General features: G+C 16.8%; 1 protein-coding gene across 1 annotated transcript; it reads left to right on the plus strand.

The window, feature by feature from the left end:
- Nucleotides 1-3,036: 3,036 nt before the first annotated feature.
- LOC125290188 (cyclin-dependent kinase D-2-like) lies at nt 3,037-3,789 on the plus strand. Its single transcript, XM_048237117.1, is given in 1 exon segment — nt 3,037-3,789. A coding segment is annotated over 1 exon segment (753 nt).
- Nucleotides 3,790-10,565: the final 6,776 nt, after the last annotated feature.

The raw sequence follows: 10,565 nt of genomic DNA on the forward strand, positions 1-10,565 counted from the left end.
ATTTTCAACTAATATATTTTTATCTATTAACTTTATATCATATATTCAATATCCTAATATAAAATGAATTTGTTGCATTTCCTTCTCATTTTTATCTAATGAATAATTAAATATATTAGAAATAAATAATTTTTGATTCTCTTTAGATGTTTTTAATAATTCTAATAAAAAAACATAATCCTATTTTTCTAAAATATTTTCATATCAATTCTATATCTATATTTTGTTAATAAAAATTTCCTTTTTATCTAAAATAAATGAAAAAATAATATCTTTTAATGTATTAATATTATCTAATGTTAAATCTTTCTATGTTATATCTTCATTTACTGATTCTATATCTATATTTAATTTAATCCATGGATATTTATTAACTTTTAAAGCATCTTCTAAATCTAATACTTTAAATTTAATGTAAATATCAATAGATTCATTATTTTTCTCTACTAATACCTTAATAGTATTTAATTCTTCTTTAATTTTATCTATTCCCTTAATTTTTAATAATTTATATCCAGAAATCTAATAAAATATTATTATAATTGATATATTAATTGTATTTAATTCTATTTCATTAATATTTAATATAATATTAATAATCTCTATTAATATATTAATGTCAAAAATATTATAATTAACTAAATAAGATAATAAAGAAATATTACCATTAAACTATGCTAAAATAAAACTATTATCTTCATCCTAATTATCTTTAAATAATAACTATTTAAATAACATATTTTTAATTTTTTCAATTAATAATTTTTTAAATGAAATATTTTCAAAACTTATAATACAATCAGAAATAGACGAAATAAGTTTAGAATAAAGTATAGTATACTTAGGTATCATAATAGAACTACTATAAATAAGATCGGAAAAATATTCAAGTTCTTCCTTAGTCTTTAAATATTTATTTGTAATTTGTATAACATTTTTTATAATTTTATTATAATTTTTTTCAGTAATTTTATTAATTAATGATTTTATTTCCTTCTCTAATACATTTATGTTCGTGTTTTTCTTTTTTAAAATACTAAAATCTGTACTTTTTTTTCTTTTTTCTGCTGTTCGAATTATTTTTTTAATACCTTTTATACTATCAACAATAGTATATGAATTTAATTTTTCTAAATATAAAGAATCCATATTTAATCTTTCAAAAATATTATTCTCATTATAATAATGTCCATCATCAACATAATATTTTGGAACATAATTAAAGAAAATTTCTTCATCTATTTTTGATTCAGATAACATATTAGTAATTAAAATGTTTTTCTTTTTTTCATAATTTTCATTTTCTTTCTACTTAAAAGCTAATCTTAATGTTTCCAATAATTTGTTCTCTATTTCTTCCTCTTCTGCATTTTCTTCAAAAATAATTTTAATTGTTTTCTTTTTGTTATTATATGCAAATAAAGTTAAATTTTCTATATAAAAATTTTTATTATTTCACTGACTTTCAATATTATTCATAAAATTTTCAATATTAAAGACATCTATTTCATTGATTCAATTCTTATTTGAATTAATATAGTTCATTTGTCTTAATTTTTCAATATTTCTAAGTAAAAGAAGAAGTAAATCTTCAAAATAATCTTCAGAATCTCAATAATAATCTAAAAAATCATTATTTTTTCAATTCTTTACTTTTTTGTCTCATATATCTGTATAATTATCTGGAATATCTTCCTAAACATTTGCATTTTGATCAATATTAATATAATATTTCTTAGACATATGATAAAAATAAAAAATAAAATATTTTATATTTATATTATAAAATAAATATATATAAAAATATTTTTATAATTTTTTTTTATAATATAAATACTTAAAAATATTTTTAATGGTGAATAGAAAAAACACACTTATAAAAAAAGTAAAAATAAATGAAATAAAAAGTAAAGCTGTATTTTAGAAAGAAGAATTTCAATGTTTATTATGTTTTAGATTACCTGCAATAATATATCAATGTAATAATGGTCATATTTATTGCAAAAATTGTTATGAAGATTTAACAGAATATATAAATGCATTATGTCCATCATGTTAGGTTATATTAAATAAACATGAACCTATAAGAAATATAATTGCAGAATCTATAATAAAAAATTTATGAAAAAATAATTGTAATGAAAATATATGTATGAATGAAGAACATGAAAATAAATGCCCATATTCTATAGTTAATTGTAAAAATAAAATATTTGGTTGTTAGACTTAGTTATAGTATAGAGAAATAGTAAAACATGAAAATTCATGTATTAATAATAAATTAACTGCAATAGAATTAAGAAAAAGAGCTAAAAATTATATACAAAAATAGGAAAATTAGATCCAAGAATTAACTAAAAAATTGGAAAAATATGAAAAAATAATAAAATCTTTATAGGGAAATTATAGAAGTATAGAAATAAAATAGTGATCTTTTGAAAGAAAAACAACAAGTCATTTTGAAAGTATGTCTAAAGATGTATACGGATGTTAGTTAATTATGACATTAAATAAATTTATAGAAAATGAATAGATTGGATTAGGTATTAAAATTAAAGTTAAATCTTTACCTCCTAGAAGATATTATTTTAGATTATGTGGTTATATAATAAAAGGTCCTGATAGTAATTTTAAAATATTTGAACCTACTTATATAGACTTTAAAGTAACAGAAGAATCAAAAGAAAGTAAAATGATTTAGTTAAATATTATACAAAGTTAGGGAATAGATTAGAATAAAATTTGCTTAGAAATATTAGAAAGAGATTATTTATTATTTCATTTTATATTTTTTGATTGCGGAGAAGGAATTGATAATAAATTTTCAGATAGAGATTTATTAGGAAAAGTTAATAGAGGCTATTTTAATGATAATGAAGATGAAATAGATTCAGCTATAGGTGAAGGTTATTATACAGAAGATGATTATTATGAATTAGAAGATTAAATAAATTATATTTTTATCAATTTAATATTTTTTTAAAAAATATTTCAAACTTTTATTTTAAAAATTATTTAAATTTTTTAAAAATAATTATGGATAAATATATAAAAATTAATACATTAGGAGTAGGAGCATCAGGAGTTATATATAAGGCACAAGTAAATGATGAAAAGATGAAAGAGATAATAGGTAAGGAAATAGTTGCAATAAAAAGAATTAAATTAATGGGAAATGGAGAGATACCGTAGGAAGCAATAAGAGAAATTAAATTTTTAAAGGAATTAAATCATCCTAATATAATAAAATTATATGATGTATTTTAGGATGAATATAACATTTATTTAGTATTAGAATATATGGAGATGGATTTAGAGAAGATAATAAGAAAGAATAAATTAGGAAAAAATTTAATTAAAATTTATTTTTTATAGATATTAGAAGTGGTTAATTATTTACATAAAAAATTTATAATACATAGAGATATTAAGACGTCTAATTTTTTATTAGATGGATTTAATAATTTAAAATTAAGTGATTTTGGATTAACTAAGTTAATAGGATATGAATTTATAAGGGATAAAATGTATATAATGACACCGAATGTATGTACAATATGGTATAGAGCACCTGAGTTATTATTTGGAAGTAAAGTTTATGATTTTAGTATAGATATATGATCAGTTGGATGTATATTAGGGGAATTAATATTAGGATATCCATTATTTCCAGGTACAGGAGAGATAGATTAGTTAGGAAGAATTTTTTCATTATTAGGAACACCGGAACATAATGGATGGGAAGAGGCTAAGAAGTTACCTAATTATATAGAGTATGAAAAGACATAGGGGAAAGATTTTAAAATAATAATAAAGGATTTTGAAGAAGAGATTTTATGATTAGAAAAATTATTAGTATTAAATCCAAAAGGAAGAATAAGTATGGAGTAGATGTTAAGAGATATAAGTTAATTTTCTATTTTTAAGTTTGAAAAATAATAATGGAATTAAATGAGTAGAATATAGTATCATTATATAAAGATTTGAATGAGTTACTTAAGAAATTGAAGTTATTGGATTATAATGAGAAAGAGAATATTTCAAATCAAATAATAACACTTAATTAGAAGTTAGATTTTATTAAAGAAAAAAAATAATGAAGTTAAAAAGAGTAGAGCAAAGGAGCAAGGGGAGAATTTGAAAATTTTTTATAGAATAAAAATTATATTTAAAGTTTTATAAATAATTAATTTAAATTTATGTTTTTATTTACGGATATTATATTAAAGTATTTTTATCATTAAATGAAAATTATTTTTTTATATATTATAAAATATATTTTATTAGAAGATGTGATAGAGTGTAAAAAGCCATTAATATTATTATATGGTATTTAGACTAAAATTTTTCAATGTGAAATTATTATTTTTAATAGTCAGGAGATTGAAATTGAAATTTTTTTAGATGATATTTTATATAATCAAAAATTGTATGTTGGAAGAGAGGAATATATAAATAGTATTAAAATAAAAGGATCGATATTTAAGGATAGTATAGGAGTTATAATGGAGAAAAGAAGTTAATAAGTATGGGATAAAAATTAAGTATAAAAGAAATGAAATTGAAGAAAAATGAGAATATGAATATAAAAAAGGTTATTCTTGAAAAATAACAACATTTTTTGTACCTATTTTTTCTATTATTATATTTTTTATATTTAAAAATATATTTTTTGGAGTTTATATAATATTTTTTATATGTTATTTAATAGTAAGTTTAAATATATATAAATCATTTACAGGAATAATTACAGATTATTTAATAGGAAGAGTTTTAATTGATAAAGATTTTATAGAGATGGGAATATTTACGATAATATTTTCTATATTATCTGTAATGATAACTAAGACAGATATATTTAATTCATTAATATATTTAATAGGGGAATATTCTAAGAGTAATGAGAGGATAATTTATATGTATTGTTTTATTTTAAGTTTATTAATATTTTTTGATGATTATTGTACAATATTAATAATAGGAAATATATTTCATATATTAGTAAATAGGATGAATATAAATATTTATAAAATAACATTTATAATACATACATTATCGGGACCTATGGCGTGTTTATTACCTATAACATCATGATCTGGAATGATAATAACATTTTTAAAGATGATGGATGATAAGAGTATTGTTAAGGATGTATTTTAGATAGCGTGTTATTAGTTTTTTCCTGTATATTTAATAATAAATTCATTTATAGTTATAATATTTAATTTAAAATTAGGAAAAAAATAGAAAATTGATTTTTCAAATTTATAGGAAAATAATTCATTATATAAGAAAACAGATATAATAATATTAGCAGGAGGATATTTACTTATATGTATTATTATTATATTAGTAATAGTGATTAGAGGATGAATAATATGTAAGTAGTAGAATATGGAGATAACAATAATAAAATTATTTACGGAAGCGAATATAACAAAATGTTTTATAGAGGCAGGATTAATATTAATTTTGATTTTTTCATTATTTATGTTAGGATTAAAGTAGTTAAATATAAAAGAATTATATATTAGATATTTGGAAGGGATAAGTGATATATCAGGATGTGTTTTAAATTATTTTATGATATTAGTATTGGTTAATTTTATAGAAGATTATAAGACATCGGAAGTTATAGAATATATGTTAAGAAATTCTAGTAAGTAGAATGATTATTTACCTATAATATTATTTTTATTAGGAAGTATAATATCAATAATATTTGGAACATGTATGTCTACATGGGGAATATTATTTTCATTATTTTAGAAAACTATAAATAAATTAGATAAAGAGAGTATGTATAAAGTATTTGGAGCATTTTATTCATCGGCATTAGTTGGAAATTAGTTATCATATTTATCTGATACGGGATTAATGATATCGCATATATTTAAAATTAAATTAATAGATCATGTTTATTATTAGGCGCCATATGTTATAATAGCATGAATATCATCATGTGTATCATTTAGTATAGTTAATAGGATAGGATTAATATGAGTTTATATTATAGGGTTAGGAATATAGTTTTTATTATTAGGAGTATATTATTTAATAATTAAATTTAATTATAAGAAAAAGAAAAAAATAATTAATTAAAATTTTTCGTATTATTTATTATATATTTAGGAATATTATTTCAAATATATTTATTATTTTTAAATTTTCCTATAAAAATTATAGTTGTAAAATCATTAATATGTCTTAAGGATCTACCTATGACTTGATTTATTGTTTTTATTGCTATATTAGAGCAATAATATTCTTTTTCTGTATCATTTTTTATGAGAAATTTTAATTTTAATTTTAAATTAATATTTGTAAAATTAGGATAAGGAACACCTATTAAAAGAATAAAGGAGGATAAATTATCTGAGAAATTAACGCCTTCACTAAGAGATCCATTCATTACGCATATTAGACAAGAAGAATTATTTATTTTTAAGGATTCTTTATATATAATAAAGGAATTTTCGGATTTATTTTCAAAAAAAATATTTTGATTTTTATTATAAATTTTTAATTTATTAAGATAAGAATAGGATTGAACGAAGACGATTATACCGCCAGAATTATTATTTAAAATATTATTAATGAAATTGAATAGAGTTTTTATTTGAGTGACATTATCTTTATTATAATAATTAAAATCAAAAGTGAAATTATTATAATTTGTTAATAAAAAAGATTTTAAATTATTTTTAGTAAAAATTGAATCAAAAGAATATTCTTCAATTTCTTTATTTTTTATTAAAGTTTTTAAATTATTTCCTTTTAATGTTCCGGACATGAAGATAGAAGAATAAATTTTATTAAACAAAGGGAGAAATATAAGATTCTTTATTAGTAGGGATAAAATTTAAAGTTTTTTCTTTTTTTTTTTTTTAAAAATAAGATACCGGAATGAAAAAATAAATTTTCTAAAAAATTTTGAAGAGAATATTCTTTTATATTAGAGATATATTTTTCTATATTTATATTTGTAATAATTTTATTTATATCTAAAATAAAATATTCATCAAATTCAATTTTAAACAAAGAAATTAAAGAATTTAAAAAATTTTTTAAAAAAATATTTTTTGTTATTTCTATAAAAAAATTTAATTGATTTAAGGAAACATTAAAAGAAAGAATATTTTCCAAAACATTATCGAAATGATGAGCTTCATCAAAAATTAAGATATTATTTTCTAAATTAATATTTCAAAAATTTCTTATTTTATGATTAAGAATTATTTCATAAGGACATAATATAATTTGATTTTTATTTTCTTCTTTTATTTTTTGTTTAGCGTAATGATAAGGACAAATTAAATTATTTTTTAATAGAGAAAGATAATGATCTAAATCATTAGGAATAGGTAATTTATAGGAATAATATAATTTTTTACAAGTATGTTTTATTTCTTCTTTATTATTTTTTACAATATTATTACAAAGAAAAAGTTTTAGATGAACTTATAATAATTTGAAGATTTTTATAATAATTTGAAATTTTTTTTAATTTCTTGAATATTTAAAAATTTTTTAAAAAAAAATATTTTTGTTATTTCTATAAAAAATTTAATTGATTTAAGGAAACATTAAAAGAAAGAATATTTTCCAAAACATTATCGAAATGATGAGCTTCATCAAAAATTAAGATATTATTTTCTAAATTAATATTTCAAAAATTTCTTATTTTATGATTAAGAATTATTTCATAAGGACATAATATAATTTGATTTTTATTTTCTTCTTTTATTTTTTTTGTTTAGCGTAATGATAAGGACAAATTAAATTATTTTTAATAGAGAAAGATAATGATCTAAATCATTAGGAATAGGTAATTTATAGGAATAATATAATTTTTACAAGTATGTTTTATTTCTTCTTTATTATTTTTTTACAATATTATTACAAAGAAAAGTTTTAGATGAACTTATAATAATTTGAAGATTTTTATAATAATTTGAAATTTTTTTAATTTCTTGAATAAATTCATTCATTTGAGTATGAGTTTTACAAATATAAATTATATTTTTTATATTAGTAGAATTTTTATTTTTAAAAAATTTAAAAAATTTTCTTTAGTAGAGAATGAATTAATATAAGATAAAATTGATGAAAGAGCTATTAAAGATTTTCCATTACCTGTTGGAATTTCTAAAATACCAATTTTTCTATTATTTAAAATATTTTGAATTTTTAAAATTATTTCTTTTTGTATATCATATAATTTATAAGGAAAAAAGAAATTATCTTTCATTTATTTTATATGGAGTATTTATTATTTATTTATATCAAAATTAGTTAGTTAGAAATGGGGACTTTTTATATTATCATCTGAAGTATAATTATCAGATAATTCTAATAAATTTTTATCATAATTTTTTAAAAATATTTTCTGTTTCTATGGCAATTTCTCTAAATAAATAATCTTTTTTTATTTTTAAAAAATCTATAGCTTTTTTATATAAAATATTAATTATATCGTATTGAATAACATTAATATTCATTTTCTATTTTTTTAAAATAACTTTATTTATATTATGTTTTTTATAAATATAATAAAGAAAATCACTTATATATAATTGTAATATTTCACATGTAAATTGTAATCAATTAGAAGATAAAATTTGTAAAAAAGGAGGACAATCAAATCCGGAAGAATATCCTATATTATCTAATTTACTTAATATATAACAAATAAGTTCAGGTATAGAATTTTGTAATTTTAATTCATTTATATTTTTATTTATAATTTTACAAATTTTTAATTCTTTTATTGTAAAAAAAATAAATTTTATTATTATATTTTATTCTAATTTTTAATTTATTATTATTTATATTTTTTATATTATATTTAGATAAGGATAAATCTAATATACAATAAGAACCGACAATTTTATAAAAATCTATAAAATGAGAATTTTGAATAATATATTTTTTATTAAAATTATATTCAAAATCATCTATATATTTATTATTTTCTATATGATATAAAATATAATTTATTAAATCTTCATCAAAATATCTATTATAAAATTTATATTTTATTATTTTTTCTTTATATTTTATTTGATATAAATTTCCTAAATTTTTAAAAATATTTGACTTAATAGGAATATATCCTATAGAAGGAAAGAAAATTGGAATATTTAAATTTATATAAACTAAAGCTATAATTTCTGGAAATAAAATACAAAATTTATGCTAAGGATTAATTAATAAAAATAATAATAATTTTTCTTTTCTTAATTTAGATTCTAAAAATTTTTTTAATAATTTTTTATTATTATTAAATTTTAATTTTAAATTTCAACTTATATCTTTTTTAATTTTTTTAAGAATATTTTTTTCAATATCTATTTGTAACATTTCATTCTCATAATATAAAGTTTTTTTAAAAAAATTAAATGAAAAAAAATCTTCATATTTTTCATGATACTATTTTAATTTATAAGATTTTCAATTTATTCAATTTAAATATTTTATTCATATAGAAGATGGTAATTGATTTCATGGTAATAATTTTTCACATTTTAATTTTAAAGTTATATTTATTATTAATAAATTAAGTGAATAAATAAAATCCTCAATTATAAAAATATTTTCATTTATTTCATTAATTTCTGATACATAAATAATATTTGAAAAAATTAAATTTTTTATAACAATAAATTTATTTTCAGATTTTATAAAAATTTTTCTATTCTATTTTCAATTTCTATATAAAAATATTATACATAATTCTATTAATGTATCTAATCCAAAATAATTAATTGCATTCTTTAAATGATTTATAATTTTTCTATTATTTTTTATAAATATATGTTTTTTATTATTGATAATATTTCTAATAAATTGCTCTTTTTTTAAATATCTAAAATTTTCTATTCAAAATATTGAATCAATATAAAGATTATTTATACCCTTTAAATTCTTTATATATAAATTAGATAATTTACATCATTTATATATAATAATTCCTATAACATTTGGAAATCTAAATAAAAAATCTTTAATAATTTTTTCTAAATTTGCTTTTTTTCTTCACTCTTTTAAATTAATTTTATTTATTTTATAAATATTTAAATTATATCAAAATATATTCTAATTAAAAACATAACAAAGTGCTAATTCTAATACTGTTATTGGTGATAATAATTTTATATAATTTATTTTTTCTATATATGGTGATAATAAAATAATATCTGAATATAATTTTAATTTTCATTTATTTGGTAATATTTCATATTTTTCATTTCTTAAATAAAAATAATATTTTCTAATATGATTTAATCGAATTTCTTCTATTTGCTCTATTAAATCTATTAATAAATATTTTCCATTAAACTCTATTCCACTACAGTAAATCTCTTTTTTATAGTTATTTTTTATTAAATTATAATCACCTTTTAATATTGCTGATATATTCTCTAATCCATCAACCCCAAATAAGTTTATTTCTTTTTGATATTTTTTATATAAATTAAATTTCATTTTTCACAAATTTAAAAATATTTTATTTTTATATAAATTAATTTCCATATATTTTTATTTTTAAATAATATAATTAA

The sequence above is a fragment of the Alosa alosa genome, unplaced genomic scaffold, assembly GCF_017589495.1.
Source record: "Alosa alosa isolate M-15738 ecotype Scorff River unplaced genomic scaffold, AALO_Geno_1.1 AALO_1.0_unplaced_2, whole genome shotgun sequence".
In the NCBI taxonomy this organism is placed as follows: Eukaryota; Metazoa; Chordata; class Actinopteri; order Clupeiformes; family Clupeidae; genus Alosa; species Alosa alosa.